The 16,947-nt window shown below is 33.1% G+C and overlaps 1 protein-coding gene across 1 annotated transcript in view; it reads right to left on the bottom strand.

Moving 5' to 3' along the window:
- The window catches only part of ITGBL1 (integrin subunit beta like 1), a 372,203-nt gene that overhangs the window by 166,087 nt on the left and 189,169 nt on the right, over nucleotides 1-16,947 (bottom strand). The window contains exon 7 of the mRNA XM_074299468.1: nucleotides 13,395-13,541. Coding sequence (XP_074155569.1) covers nucleotides 13,395-13,541 — 147 coding nt within the window. The remainder of the gene's footprint in view (nucleotides 1-13,394; nucleotides 13,542-16,947) is intronic.

Here is a 16,947-nt window from a genome sequence, read left to right as displayed (position 1 = left end):
CAAATAGTAGTGTCAAGAAACACTAAAGTGTCAGTTCAAGAATGGCTGAATAAGATATAGTATAATAATGTTATGGAATATTATTGTTCTATGAAAAATGATCAACAGGATGTTTTCTGTGAGGCCTAGAGAGACTTAACATGAACTGATGCTAAGTGAAATGAGCAGAACTAGGAGATCATTATACAGAGCAATAGATAGATAATATAATGACCAGTTTGATGGACGTGGCTTTCCTCAACAATGAGATGATTCAGGCCAGTTCCAGTGGTTTTGTGAAGAGAGCCATCTGCACTCAGAGAGAGTACTGTGGAAACTGAATGTGGATCACAACCTAGTATTTTCACTCTTTTTGTGATTGTTTATACATTCATTTTGTTTTCTTTCTTTCTTTTTTTCCCCTTTTTGACCTGCTTTTTCTTGTGGATAATTGTGGAAATATATATAGAAGAATTGCACACTTTTAACATATTTTGGATTACTTCCTGTCTAGGCGAGTGGGTGAGGAGAAGGGAGGGAAAAAAATCAGAACACAAGGTTTTGCAAGAGTGAATATTGAAAGTGAATATTGAAAATTATCCATGCATATATTTTGAAAATAAAAAGTTTTATAATTTAAAAAAAAAACAGTGAAGTGATTCAGGCAATTTCAAGAGATTTGTGATGGAGAGAGTCATCTGCATGCAGAGACAGGGCTACAGGGTCAGAATGTGGAATACAGCATAACATTTTTAAAAAAATAATTTTATTATAAATTTATTGCAACCATAGAATATCAACTAGAAAAGGCCTCAGAAATAATTAATTCTAGCTCCATTAATTTTGTTTTTAAATTTTTTAGTTTTTAAAGTTAATAATTAATAACATACATTTCAATAGACAAAGAACAACAAAAAAAGAAATATTTGCAATGAAGTAAATGCTTCTAAATTTTTGTGTTCTTTTTTTTTTCCCCTTGTGGGAACAAAGTATTAAAATGTGGGGCCTTAATGATAGAAAAATAAGATGCTAATTGCTAATCATTTTGTTTTTTAATATTTTTTAACATTAATGATAAATGTTATCAATTCTCTCTAGTTTTAATCTATACATTCACTTTACTTTGAAAATGTCCAGAGTTCAGGTCATCAGCATACTTTTCAGAAGAGTTGATGCTGTTTTCTTTACTTATTCTTTGTTTGGGAGAGTTCTGAATAATTTATTTCATTTTTCTAATAAGGTACCTCATTAATTTGTTTAAAATAATGAGGTTTTGGAACCATTTAAGACATTAGAATAGAGTACAATTCTGCAGGATTAGAGAATTCATAGAATGAATTGCTATTTCATTTCTGTTTTTTTTTTTAACTTGATATTAGATGACATCTTTTTTCTAGCTAAAATTGACTTATAACTTTTCTTTAATGCACATAAAATGAGTCATTAAGTATATACTTTTATCTGAAGTAGATAGTTAAGTTCACTAACTTGAGTTAACTATCTTGAACTGAATACTTAAAATAGTTTTGTTATAGACAATTCGGAATTCAAGTCTATTTCTTTAAACCATTACAATGTCTCTTTCCATCACCCTTAAGGATTTAGAAAGCTTTAGGTCTCTATTTCTTAAGGACTCAAATCACTGTGGTTCTCATAGATTGACCCAAAATAAGTCCTAGGTCAAGCCCCAGTTGAGGATCTTTTGAATCTTAATTGCAAAGTGAATTTAAAGAGATTTTTTTTTTTCTGTTTTGACTAGAAACCCCAAGATCTTCCCCTCCCACATTCATTTTTTTCTAAGCCTTAATCACCTAAATGGGTATATTGCCTCAGTCAAACTGAGACCTGCAAAAGACCTTAGTTTTAAAAAATCAAAGTCTCCCACTATATCTAGGGCTATCTGTATCTGTATCAAGTGGTCTTGATCTATATCTTGCCATTGGATCTAAATAACTCCAGAGAACAGCCCACATTCACTTAAATCACAAACTCTTCATTTTCTCTTACTCCTCATACCCCAGCTTTCTTAAGTATGGATTGTGACTGCATATAAAGTCTTATAATTGAATATGGGGTTATAAAATGATGGTTTGTTATCAGTAAATATTTGATTTGTATATCTATTTTATATACTTATATACCCAGGGTCACCTAAAAATTTCTCAGGAAAAAATGGATCATGAGAGAAAAAAGTGTAAGAAGCCTTGTTCTATACAGATTTGTTGCCATATCCTGTATTTTCTAACTTTATAACACAAAGCCCTCTTGTCTTCTTTGACAAATCACCCTGGGGTATCATGGTAAGGTATTATTACTTTATGCTGAACCATTATAACAACCTGCTCTTCCTGCCTCAAGACTTTTTACTCTAGGCTAGCTGAGTGTAGTCACTCATCTGAGAATTTTCTTTTCTAGAGCAAAGGTTTGACCAACTCAACCCACTAATCAAAAAACTTCAGTACTCCCAATCAAATATAAAATTCTATGTTTGACATTCAGGGTCGTTTACAACTAACTTGACCCCTTTCTACTTCTCTAAGTCTACTTAATACCTTATTCCCTGCCATGCACTCTGAGATTCAGTGACACTGGCCTTTTTGCTGTTCTTTAAACAAGAAACTCTTACCTCCTGAATCTCAGACATTTGCACTGGTAGTTTTCCATACCTTGCATTCTTTATTTACTCTTCTCTCTCTTCTGATTAATCTAACTATCTTCAACTCTCAGTTCATTTCTCCTTCCACAAGAAACATCTCCTGATCCTTCTTAATACTAGTGCTTTCCCCCTGAAATTATCTCCAAATTACTTTGGATATATTTTTTTCTATATTTAGCTATTTACATATTGTCTCTCATTAGATTCCAAGTGTTTTAGGAGCAGGAGCTATTTTTGCTTTTCTTTGATTCCTCAAGGGGAGTAGAATATCTGGTACATAGTGAGCCTTAATAAAATGTTTGATGACTGACTTATTAGCTTTATGACTCCAAGAGCTGTTGAATAATGCTGAAATTTCATTTTGTTATAGGACTCAATATATTCTTTAGTTAACAAGATAACTCATAAACTACCTTTTCTATTGTAAAAGGGTTTAAACACATGATATCCCATAGATCTTCTAGCTCTAATATCTTATGCTATGATTTTAAAACTAATAAATAAGATAGAAAAGGTGCTGACTTACTTGGTTAGAGAGAGTTTGAAAGTTCCCCATATCAATGAAATTGTAGTCCTAATCCCTAATCTCTAATTCCTATATGCCAAGGTCCATGCTAGCTGTTGTGGTTATAAAGTCAAAAGCAAGACAATACTGCCTTCAAGAAGCTTATAATAAAATATTAGTAAACAGTATATACTTATATGTACATCTACCCACACACATATGTTATATGTATGTGTATGTATATACACACATATTTAAAACTATACATATGTACATTATATGTATGTAGATAAAATGTGCAAAATAAAAATGAGGGGTTAGAGATATCAGATTTATTATTTAATTGTTGCAGGAAATTCTATAAATGCACATCAAAACTTGAAATTTGAAGTAATATGAAGCACAAAGAGGGAAAGAACTGCACTAAGCATCACATATTAGAGATATATGATATTATTAGAGATAAGAGTTAAATCTAGGTCTCTCTAATGCCTAAGAAAATCCTTTGGTTAACTATTCCATGCTGTCTCCATTTTGATATATGTATATACAAAGGAAATACAAAGTCATAATACAAATGAGATTTTAGAGTTTTAGCAAATATAGATAAGCAACAAATAAACTAGAACCTAGATTTTTTTTACAACCTGAATTAACTGATTTGATTCTTTCTATTGAAGAGGATTAGCCACCTGATTGTCAAAATTCCATAAAGAAATTTGTACTGTGTAGGAATAGCTCCAGTATAACTGTGCCATTATAGTAAAGGCAATGCCACACTTGTCATAAATTCAGTTTCATGCCTATTTAAAGGAACTGTAATTGAAAGCTTATCCAACTTTCCATGTTCACTTCAAATAGGCTTTGACAATATTTATTCTAATTTTGACTAGAATGCTTCCCTTCTTAGCCAAAAAATTTTGCTTAGAGGTTTGTATTCAGTTTCCCACATAAGCTATCACAGCCAAAATTTGTCAACTACCTTTCCTCCCATTGCACTGACAACTATCTATGAATAATAACTGTTCCGTATCACCAGAGATGAACTATGTTCCAAAAAGATCTTTGGTTGACCATAATTTGGACAATATTTGTTCTGTCTTTATTGACAGTAATAACAGTGCCTTCTTCGTGGTATACAATAGAAATCTGATGAGTTATTAGGAAGGAAGGAAGGAAGGAAGGAAGGAAGGAAGGAAGGAAGGAAGGAAGGAAGGAAGGAAGGAAGGAAGGAAGGAAGGAAGGAAGGAAGGAAGGAAGGAAGGGGAAGGAGAGGACATAGACAGGGAGGGGGGAAGGAAGGAAGAAGAAAATGAGGGAAGGAGGAAGGGCAGGAAGGATGGAAAAAAGGAAACAGGAAAAGGGAGGGGAAAAGGAGGGAGGAAAGGAGAGAAGGAGGGGGAAAGAAAGAGGAAGGGAGATAAAGAAAGAGGGAGATCAGAAGGAAAGAAGGAAAGAAAAAAGAAAGGAAATAATGGAATTACCTCTCAATTTTTGAAGTATGATGAGTGAAAACCACAGATAATTTAAAACTTTCACTTTAGCTATCATTTTCACCCTCCTCCTCTTCCACTAATCTTTCCATGGTCTAAAATGTCATTTGTATACTTTGACTTTTTATTCTTCCCAATCTTTTCTCCTTTATTATAAAATAGAGGAAAGGAAATAAGACATATAGAAACAAAGGACACCAATTGGGTGTCAGTGTTCTTGAATAGTAGAGAATTAGTCATGATTATGCCCTTCTATCCATAAAGCATTTATCTTAATTCTTTTCTGTCACGCTCTTTTAAAAAATCCTTTTATTTTCAAAATAAATGCAAAGATTTCAATATTCACCCTTGCAAAATCTTGCAATCCAAAATTTTCTCCCTTTCTTTTCCCCAATCTCTCCCCTAGATATATATACTAAATGTCCGATTTTTCTATACATATTTTCACATTTAACATGCTGCACAAAAAAAAAAAAAAATCAGATTAAAGAGGAAAAATGAAAAAGAAAAAAAAAACAAGCAAACAACAAAAAATGTGAAAATATAATGTTGTGATTGACATTCAATCCCTATAGTTCTCTTTTTGGATGCAGAAGGCTCTCTCCATCACAATTATATTGGAAGTTGCCTGAATCATTTCATTGTTGAAAAGAGCCATGTCCATCAGAATTAATCAACACATAACCTTCCTGTTGCTGTGTACAAAGTTCTCTTGGTTCTATTCACTTTTCTTAGCATCAGTTCATGTAAGTCTCTCCAGGCATCTCTGAAATCATTCTGCTTACTATTTCTTATCGAACAATAATATTCCATAACATATATATATATATATATATATATATATATATATATATATATATATATATATATATATATATATATACCATAACTATTCTGCCATTCCCCAACTGGTGGACATTCACTTAGTTTCCAATTTCTTGCCACTACAAAAAGGGCTGCCACAAACATTTTTATACTTTTAAAAAATGATCTTTTGGGGATATAGACGCAGTGGAGACAATGTTCGATCAAAGTTATGCATAATTTGATTGCCCTTTGGGCATAGTTCTAAATTGCTCTCCAGAGTGGTTGAATCACTTCACAACTCCACCAACAATGTATTAGTGTCACAGTTTTCTCACATTCCCTCCAATATTATCATTATCTTTTCCTTCATCTTAGCCAATCAGAAAAGTATGTAGTGGCACTTCTGAGTTGTCTTAATTTGCATTTCTCTAGCTAATAGTGACTCAGAGCATTTTTCATATGACTAGAAATGGTTTTAATTTCTTCATCTGAAAAATTTCTATTCATATCCTTTAACCATTTATCTATTGAAAAAAGGCTTGTATTTTTATAAATTTAAGTCAATTTTCTAGATATTTTAGAAACAAGGGTTTTATCAGAATTCTAGGATGTAAAATTTTTCCCATTTTCCACTTTCCTTCTAATCTTATTTGCTTTGGTTTTGTTTGTACAATTTAATTTAATATATTCAAAAACTTTCATACAAATAAATGTGCATTTTATATTATATTTTATATTCTGCTGTCACAAAATAATTTGAGCCAAATATTTTAAACAAAAAATTGTTATTCATAGGGAACTATTTTGTTGGATTCTTATGGTCCTTTTCAGTCCAATGACTCTCTGAAATGTAACCAAGATTTCTTATAGATGCATCATTATAGGGCAACAAGGGTAACTTAGCAATGATGAAAACTGAAAAACCTCCAGATGTGTGAAATTTAGCACATCATTTCTCTTTGAAAGTATTTTCTTGGAAACAGGAATTGAAATATCTTGTAGTATACATTAACTAAAACACATTAACCGATTAAAAAAACAGCCATAATTCTTATTTTCTAAAATGTTTTAATATGTAAATTTTTCTTTCATAATCATCTAGACATCTAATCTCCATTTCCTCCCTATAAAATGTCCTTTAGATTTATTCTTCCATGAATCTACACCAGAAAAATTAAAATATGTATAGCAATATATACAGAATGTAGTTTATTTACCTTATTGTAAAAACTACTATGAATATGACAATCTATCATATCAGATATAGAAAGTATTATTATATATATCATAAGTTTACAATAGGTTTCTTTCCTCTATTGTGGTTCAAAAATCAACGGGTGAATGTGACCAAAAAAAAAAAAAAAAAAAAAAAAAGCTGTTTTCAACAAAAAAAAAAAATAGTGTCTACTAAACAAGGATAACAACAAAGATTAAAACATGAGAATATCACAAAATATAAAGGGCAGAGAGCCAATGATGTGACTATACAAGGGTAAATGACAAATACTTTTAAAATAGTCCAATAAGTAAATGATAACAATACTAAAACCTCCCTTTGTGCAGAAGGATGCAGAAACATTGTGTTCTATTTGGGGAGTGTTAGTTACATAGTAAGAATGAAATTATGAGATTAAAAGGGTTCCAGACTGAGAAGAAACAGTAGTCAGACATAATGCAATTCTATACAGATGAGGATTTTAAAAGTTGTAATGAATCACATTCATCTCTCTTAGCTTTCTGTGATTTCATCATGCAACAGGCAATTTGCAAAAGTTCATTCTTCCTGATTGGAACGTGCAGGGTGCATGACTACAACCAAGGGAAAAGGCACAGAACCAGAAACTGCATCAGGGTATTCACCAGGAGGTAGAAATTATTCACCTGGCTTTCCAGGAGAAATCATTCACTATAACTACACAAAGGGATGGGGAAGATGGAGCATAGTGTGACAATATTTTCTTTCTTCCTCATCCCCCTGTGACTTTAAAAATAGAGTATATTAAAGTATTTATATATAAAGGTCTTTATGTGCACAATCTTTTGCTAGAAAAATAATGAAGGATTTTTCAGAAGAGGTTGGGAAGGAATAGAATGCTCCATTTATGTCTTATTTTTCATTTTATTTTCGTTTTCAATATTGCAAATGTAACTTAAATATCAATTGAGTTAATTGTTAAAGGGACCCTCAACAGAAAGTGAGTTTGACTTATTATTATTAGGAGAGTCATCTCCATGAATCTTTAATGGCATTGTTGTTGTTATTATTCAATCATTTCAATCAGGTTCATGTGACTTCATTTGGGGTTTTCCTCGCAAAGGGAGTACTGGAGTGGTTTTCCATTTCCTTCTCCAGATCATTTTATAGATGAGAAAATTGAAGCAAACAGGGTTATGTGACTTGCCCAGGATCACATAGCTAGTATGTGTCTGAGACCAGATTTGAACTCAGAAAAATAAGACTTCTTAATTTCAGGTCTGCTATTCTTTCTACTGGAGTAGTTGCTCACATATGGGAAGATCTTGGGATGGCTAGATATTTTCTATACAATTGAAGAAAGCACTTATTCAGATACATCACATTTGTTCCCAGTTATAGCTCTGAGTCCTTGTAGACACACTGTCCTTTTGGAATCTCATATTTGTGTGTAGGGAGAGGGACATTTTATGAAAAGAAAAGCTGAGAAAGAGAGGAATTTTTTTTTTATTAAATCATTAAAAACATTGTCATTAAAAACAACAAAATGCATTAGAAAATCTGGCCATACAAAAGAAACTTTATCAAATGAGACTGAAACATTAAACATTATAAAAAATAATATTGATCAATTCTACAAAACACAGGTTTTAAACTAGAGTAATCAGTTTAAACTGGAGTAAGTTCCAGTTCAATGATACTGAAGGTATAGTGAGAGAATTTAATTCACACACACACACACACACACACACACACACACACACACACACTTAATATTTTAAGGTCTTTTCCAAAGCTCTTATAGGATGTTGTGATTTGAAGATAAAACTAGATTGTTTGCTAAAACCTCAATTTACCAATAGGTACTTATGGAGTCCCAAAGTACAATGAGATCTGCAGGAAGAGATAGATGTATAAAAGAACTCTAAGAAGTGATTCTTTGCCTTCCTATATTTTTGTGGAGAAAAGTAGAAAACATAGAACTAGCTGAACACTAAGTGTTAAATTGTGTCATTGAACAATAAAGGGAAGAGAGTTCAGATCAGTAAACCATGTGATTCCCTCCTTTCCAGGTACAATCCCATAAGTGAGACAAAAGTAGCTTTATCTTATGTAAATGGGAATATATATGGAATTAAAATAATGGGAGTATAGGAAAGAAGCATGACACATCAGACACTCTATCTTGACAAAGAAGACCTTTGAGCTTTTAACCCTGACTCTTTAATCCTGTCATTTTAATATCTTACCTTTCCCTCTGCTAGTACATATTCAGCAATCCAATGTCCCTGGCATATCTGTTGTTCCTCACACTGAATACTCAATCTCCTGACTTGAGGCATTTTCCTAGTCTCAGAATTCTCTTCCTTCTTATGCCCCACTCCAACTTTCTTTGACTTTTTTCAATTCTAGACTAAAGTTTTTGGATATTTTTCAAGAAGTCTTTCCTAGTGAGCCTTAAGATTATTGCCTTCCTTCTAAGATTATCTCCAATTTATCTAATGCTTTATTAGGTATACATAGCTGTTTGCAGATTTGTTGTCTCCCCCATTAAACCAGGAGTTCCTTGACAAGGATTTTTTTTTTAATGTTTCCTGTTATCTTTATCCAGCAAACAGAACATAGTATATCTAGTTAGTAAGTAAATACTAGTTGGTTTCACTTGACCAGCTCTATCATTTATAACTATGGTTTTCTCATTTACAAAACAATGAGTATAATTAGCCTAACTAACCTCTAAAGTCTCAGCTCTAAATTTATGATCTTAAGGAACCTTTTAAAATTCAACAAATCAGCATGGACTAGAAGTCTTTGTGGATGAGCTTACATCAGAGTTGGTACTTGAAGGATGAGTAATTAGTTTTTAGCTAACGTGAGGAGAAACAAGAAGGGTATTCCCACTGGTGGGAACAGCATAAGTAAAAATCACCTGGCTGGGCCACAGCAAGGAGTGGAATAGTGTTAGAGCTGCTACTACCACTTGAATGGAAAGTACATTTTTGGGAAGATTTAAAGGAAAAAGTCCAATGACTAGGGTAGAAGAAAATTTTTAAGATTCTTAAAAATCTCCACAGAATAAAGAAGATATTATACAATATTCACTGTATATTTGTGGATAGAGGAAGGATGAGATTGAAAATATTTTTTATTGAATGTAGTCAAAATATTCAATAAAACATGTCTACAAAAAAAGCCAGGAGTATATTTAATAATAGGATCAAAACAGATCTCAGGTAGTAAGGCAATTATTTTGTTATCTTTAAGCTATAACAACTAGATCTAGGACAAAAGTAATTCCAATTCAAGTTGAAAAACATTTTTGAGCACCTACTGTGTAGCTATAAAAAGACAGGAAAAAAATGAAATTGTCCTTAAGTGACTTACATTTTATACATTGAAATATAATTTAAACTGTAAATTTTAAGTTAGATTTGGATAAAGCCCAAATAATTATCTAGTACAATATTACAGATGGGAAAAGTGAAAACCAAAGAGGTTTAGGATTTTGTCCAAGGTCACAGAGATAGCAAATAGTAGAGCTTGATCTCCTAATTTCAAAACCAGTGATTTTGTCACTATCACAACCACCTGCTGGCAGAAATAGATAATCTAGAATTCCATTTCCTCTGCAACATTACCTGAATAATTCCAGAATCACTATACACAACTCTACCAAGAGAAGAATTCTTCCTTGACCCCCAGCTGGTGTGCAGATGAGGCTCTGAAGCATGAGAATTGATGGGCCTTGTAATTGCTTTTTTCGCTAGTGTAACTGCAGCTGCCTTTTTCATTCATAAACAGTAAATCTAATCCTTTAAAAAATTTTCCAATTTAGCCATTTGCTTCAAAAAATACCCTGTGCCAAGGAGTTTTGCAGGTGTAGTGAAGTGTCACACAGAAAGGAGCGATATCCACTGGTCTGCAGACTGGACTGGCAATCATAAGTACTTGGTTTTCATTCTTGAATTTGTTTCAATTTGTTATGGTATCCTGGCCAATCACTTAACTTCTCTATGCCTCAATTTCCCAGCCAGAAAAAAAGGGAAAGTTATTATTTTCTTGTAAAATACTTCAAGAGGCTCAGATGAAAGGAGCTATAAAAATGCAAAGCAATATTGGTATGTTCTCACTCCCAACATTTTTATAATAAAATATAGTGATGCATAGCTTAAGTATAATAGCAAAATAAGTTACTGGCACCATTAGAAAAATATATGAAAATGTATATCTTGGATAGAAGTAAAGGAATGCTTACCTTTTTCTGTGCAGAAGTTTATGAAAGAAAATATGAAGTCCACAACATATAGCTGCCTATTATCATGTGTGAAAAATTTCAATGATTATCTATGGGTAAAAGGATGAATTGCTATTTCTCTAAAATTTAAAACAAAGGATTTTTTTCCTATGAAGAATTCCTATGAGAATTTCTTATATTCTGCAATTTCCCTTCCCTTTTTTGAAGCTTACTTAAAATAACAAAATAGGATTTCAAAAACAATAATTATTTTTTAAAAAGTTATCCCAATACCTAAGTGGGTGTATTAAATCATAAATACAGGTATTCCCTCCATTGATGGACATTGCCCAATCATGCCTATCTCATCAAATTCTTCTTCAAATCTACTCATAAATATGTCACAAAGCATCCATTCAACAATGTACTGCGCCTTCCCATATTCTCTTTTTTGGTCTTAAATGAAATAAAACAGAAACTCTGTCTCCTCAGCTTGAAGTATCATGTAAAATTTCTAGTTCAGTTTATTTCTTCCTATGTCTGATCACTAGCATGGTATGTCACAAGTCAATTATTATACAGAACTATATACTCTTGAGTTTAGCCTGAATACAGTGGATCTGTTTTTTTTTTTCTTTATAGGTCTTTTGTCCTCAGATCATCTCAAATTAAAGGCCTAAAATACTGAAATGGTTTTTATCATCTCTTTGCTTTCAAAATACCCTAATATGATAAATAACTTGATCCAGCTAGTCCAACCTGTCTATTCTGTAAGATTTTATTAAAATTCTTCAAAAAGTTCACCACATGGAAGATTATCTAACATGCTTGAAAGATTCCTCACTCTCTCCTGCCTGAGAGCTCAAGAATCCCAATGGAACACACTACCTCTCTTGTCATGTCTCACTCTTATCCAATTAGAGATCAATTTCTACTTCTTCTCCTATCACCATATATGAAATGCAACCTTAACAGACCAGAATTTTCATGAGAATCAAGTCATACTTTGAAGCAAAATGAGTTATTTCCATTCCCAATTCCCTTGCCCAAACTTATAAGTTCATAATTTAATGATTCCAGTTACCATTAAAGAACAAGCTTTCTATTAGCCATTTTTTTCCTGCCATTGATAAAGAAGTTTTGGCTTTACAAACAGCAGCCTAACCATCAAATCCACTGGGATTGCATTGGAAAAACAAAGGTAAAAATAGCAGATTGATTAAAACCTATATTTAGCTCTTTGTTTCTACACAAGAATGCTAATTTTATGTTCATGGAAACAATGCCATGTATAATGCTCTTGGTGTAAATTCAAGGATGGGGAAATGATGGTGGGACTATTAAGCACAGAAAATATATTGAACTTTTGAGCATTCTAGCATAAATAATATTAATAAGGAAACTCAGAAAAAATTAAATTAAATTGAAGGTCATCCACAGAAGTAAGAACAGTTTTCCTCCTTTCCCTATCAACAACTTCAGTGGGTAACATTTGTAATAACTTCAATTACTCACCACACAAAAGTCCATTTTGCACTTACTTTTCTATTCTCATCTGAGAGATGAAACCACATTTCATATTTTGATAAATCAAAAAGAATGGAACCAGTTTTCTTCTTGGATAGATTTTTCTCTGGCCTCCAATTTTTGTTGATCCAATGCTGAGAACACACCTGAGACTGCATGCTTTCCCAAAAGCAGATGCCAATTCATAAATATCTGTTTTAGACAAAGCTTTTTGCCAAAGACAAAAAGCTCCGCAAGCAATGTTCTAAGGTCTTAGAAATGTCACTGGGACAATTAGGTGCTGTCATTCATACATTCTGGCTGTGGAGCACACATCTATCAACATCAAAATTGATCTTATATGAACTTTAAAAATCCTCCACACAAACAGTCATCCCACACAAAAATGAATGAAATATGCCAGATGCCAAAGGGGTGAATGCCCTGGAGAGACAATAATAGGTAAGAATGGGTTGAGAAACAAAGAAAAAAGGAAGATGGTGAAAGTATAGTTAATGAGTGTGTGGTGTTTAAATGTTTGTTTTTCCATGTATAATCATTCATATATAAGCAAGTCTTTATTAGTTCTGAAAATGCAACTCTTTCAGAAAGAGCACTTTGGCTTAGTTCTACCACTATTAAACTTATTATGCTAAAAAGAGAACAAAGAAATAGTTTTTTTTATGTACAAAAACATTTATAAAAACTCTTTTTTTGGTATTAAAAAAAAACAACCTGAAAACTAAGAAGATAGCTAAAATTGAAGAATTTTTAAAATAAATTGTCATTTGGGAATATGACTAGCATTAATATGACAACTTAGCAAGGCATATTATCTGCTTTTGAAGGCAACAATATATATCTATTAGTATATGTACATGTGTGTACATGCATGTGTGCACATAAATTATATACAGATTTGTATACATCTATGTGAAAAGAGACAGAGAGAGTGAGAAAACACACATGCATAGAGCAAAAAGGAACTGAGAAAGCTTTGATGACCTGACTTTACTGACCTCTTCCAGAGCAGGGCAAATTGGAGCTTCCTTGGCACTTCTTGATGCTATCCTCAGCAGACAATGGACAGGAAAGGGGATGCTCACATTTTTTCCCAGACCAACCTACTTTGCAGTCACATCTTCCACAGTTACACTGACCATGACCTTTAAAATAAAACAGATTTTTTAAAAGTCAAATGTTATTTATATTCAAATAATAAATGTTCTGTAAATTGAGATCTTAATTTGGACAATATGTTTTTTTTTAAAAATAGAAGTATATATTTTGTTTAATGTTAAATTTCTTAAAAAGGATTTTTATTAAATTATTATGATGAAGGAATTCAGTCATGCTGATTAAAATCAATCTTATGCTAGACAAATTCTGAATCAGTCAGAATGAGAGAAATCCAGATGCATGCCATTTAATTAGCTCCCTTCAGTTCTAAAAAACAATATACATGATGGCTATGGTTTGGAATTTGATTATCTTAATGACTGCATCTTTCCATGTCCTCATGACACTTAAGATCTGCTGAAGGGGTGGAGTTGGGAATTAGAAACCAAATCGTTTTGCTGTCAATACCTTCTGAACTCTACTCTTCATTTGGTTGAGATGCTAAAGCTAAAGCCTGCATGGAATTCAAGGTCTTGCAGAATAAACTGTCCTAGTGTTAGGAAAGAGTTAAAACCTCTCTCTATTATGAAATGTTCATAAGATCAATAAAAAACCCCAGAGCAAAGGATGTTCTCTCCTCTAAGGATCTAATGCACTTGAAAGGAGTTGGGATCACAAAGGAAAGCAAAATGATAGCAACTGGAAATTCCTTAATTCCCACTAAGACACTTGTATTTACTCCTGGGGATGTTAAATAAGTTGGACTTTGATTTTAAGCTTTGAGTTACATCATAGACCTTAAAGGCAATGGTGCTGGTTTTCTTTTAGCACACCAGGCAGCGAGGGGACATGAAGAGTTATGTGTAGAGAACAGCAAATAGGCCAGAGTGAAAGCATGGAAGGGAATAAAACATAAGAAAATTAGAAATGTAGGAAGGGGGCAAATAATGAAGAGTTGTCAGTACCAGAGAAATGGAAAAGGAGCAACATGGTCAGATCAGTACCTTAGGAAAATAATTCTGGGATTTGAGTGGAGAATAAATTTGAATGAAAAGCAGAAGGTTCAATTAAAAGACTATAGCAAGAATCCAGGCAAGAGATGACAAAGGCCAAAAACAGGTAGTCACTTATGTAAGTAGAAAGTAGGCAATTTTGTGAATAATTATATGTTTGGCATATGATCAATGAGATTTTAAACCATAATAAGAGGATGATGGGATCCTCAACAATCTCAACAACCTTTTGAAATGGGATAGGTTTTGAAGAGGAAAGATAGGTCCATTTTCATTTTGAGTCAGCAATGGAATATTCAATTTGAAATATGTAATAGGAAAAAAAATAGTCCAATATGAAAGTAGACTTCAAAGAGAGATCAAGGGTAGACGTGTGAATTCAGTAACTTTTTGCAAAATATGGAACTAGTGAGGTCACCACTTGAGACAGTCTAGAAAGAAAAGGCAAGAGGATCCTGAACAAAACTTTCAGACATTCTGATAGCTAATAGATGAGTCATGGATAAAGATCCAGAAAAAACAAACAAACAGAGAAGAAAATGAGAAGTAATAAGAAAGCAACAGGAGAGAGAAATGTTTCAAAAGCTCAGAGAGAAGATAATATGAGACATGACAAATTAGAAATTATTGGTGAGAAGGTTTCAGTAAAAATAGAAGCTTACTAGAGCACTTCCAAATTCCTTTCTAAACAAACTTAATAGCATGCCTCAAAACAATTTCTGGAGTTGAAAAATTAACAAAAAGACAAGGCAAAACAATTTTTTTAGCCCAAGATAACTTAAAAGTTTGACAATAAAGATCTGACTCATTAGGGTGAAAGTAGAGAAAAGTCCACAGTAGGTCATAACTAGTAAGCCAGCAGCAGGCCTTGGGGGTGACTGAATCAGAATCAAAGGGTGCTTCTGAAGGTCTTAAACTCCAAATAGTAAGGGAGTTGAACAGCTCATACAAAAGAAAATACAGGAGCCCCTTAGCTGGCAATGGAGGGGTAGGATTATGTTATATTGCCCATACTCAATTTCAGGTGGCAGTCCCAAGATGAACAAAAGCATTATCTCACTAGATCATGCAGTCAGAGGAGTAGATTTCCTGGTCACAGTTCCAGGGCAGAAATGAATGCTTGTGGTCACTCACAAACCAGAGAAAGAAATGGAAGAAATGAAAACTTGGAAGAACTTGGAAAAACTGAAAACTTACACACCAACAGAGTTAGCTTAGAAATGGCAGCATCAAAAACCTGAAGCTTGAGACAGTGTGCCCTCCAACCCAGGAGCAGAACCCAACTTTAACATGAGGGAAGGAAATAGGGAAGGAGAGAAGGAGACAAAAAGGGAAGGAAAGAAGGGAGAGAGGGAGGAAGGAAGGGAGAGAGGGAGGAAGGAAAGAAAGAAGGAAGGAAGAAAGGAAGGAAGGAAGGAAGGAAGGAAGGAAGGAAGGAAGGAAGGAAGGAAGGAAGGAAGGAAGGAAGGAAGGAAGGAAGGAGGAAGGAAAAGAAATAATAAAGAGATATTTTTAACTACATCATTATGTTTGGGGGCATGGATAGAGTTAAATAAATAGAAAGATAAAAAGCTTTTTAAGGTACCAAGGATTTTACAGGTTTCTGGGGTCTAGTGGCCTCAAAATGCTTAGAAGTGGGAGGCTTTCATTTTGAGAACAGCTAGACCTGCTGTCAGAGAGCTGGACAAAGAAAGAACATGCTGTCTTTTCTGGGAAGACTAGCACTTTTACAACTTAATTAAATAATAGAACTTCAATCTGGATATCAGAAAGGCAATTTTACTATCTACTAAGGAAGAGATTTAAACAGATTTACAGTAACAACAATAAAAAAAAAGAAAAGAAAAGAAAGGAAAAGAAAATAAAAGAAAAGAAAAGAAAAGAAAAAAGAAGCCCAATTTTAAACAGTTTCATAGTGGTTACAGGAACAGTCAGACACACACATACATAAGGTTTTTGACTTTTTATGGGGATATCTAGAAAATTAATGTCGATGAAAAATATTGGTAGTGGCAGGTACTATTATGTTATAGCACTAGGATTGAAGAGCACCTACCATGGTAGGATACCTAAATTCATATTTAATGGTAGACAATTGCTATCTGATGTTTATAACCAACTCTACTCCTTGCTCTTGGATAAAGCAAATGAAATAGGCGGACAGCTAGTTAAAAGGGGAAGTTAAATGAGTGGGTGTTAGAAAGAACATAGACCAAAACAATTTAAATATCATATGCTGTATTCTAAGGAAAGTTGTTTTCCTTGCTGTGAATCATTAATGATATTAAAACTGGTAGCTTCTTTGCACTAAGTAACAGTAATTTTGGTGGGAGATTAATATTGAGATTGGTCTGGACCTCTGATTTTATTCATGTAAGGAATTTATAACATAGAAATGTCTTCCTTGAGGTCTGTCATCAAATTCTCTGCATTTTAGAAT

The sequence above is a fragment of the Sminthopsis crassicaudata genome, chromosome 3 (genome assembly GCF_048593235.1).
Source record: "Sminthopsis crassicaudata isolate SCR6 chromosome 3, ASM4859323v1, whole genome shotgun sequence".
Classification (NCBI taxonomy): Eukaryota; Metazoa; Chordata; class Mammalia; order Dasyuromorphia; family Dasyuridae; genus Sminthopsis; species Sminthopsis crassicaudata.
This window is presented reverse-complemented; position numbering and strand designations above follow the sequence as displayed.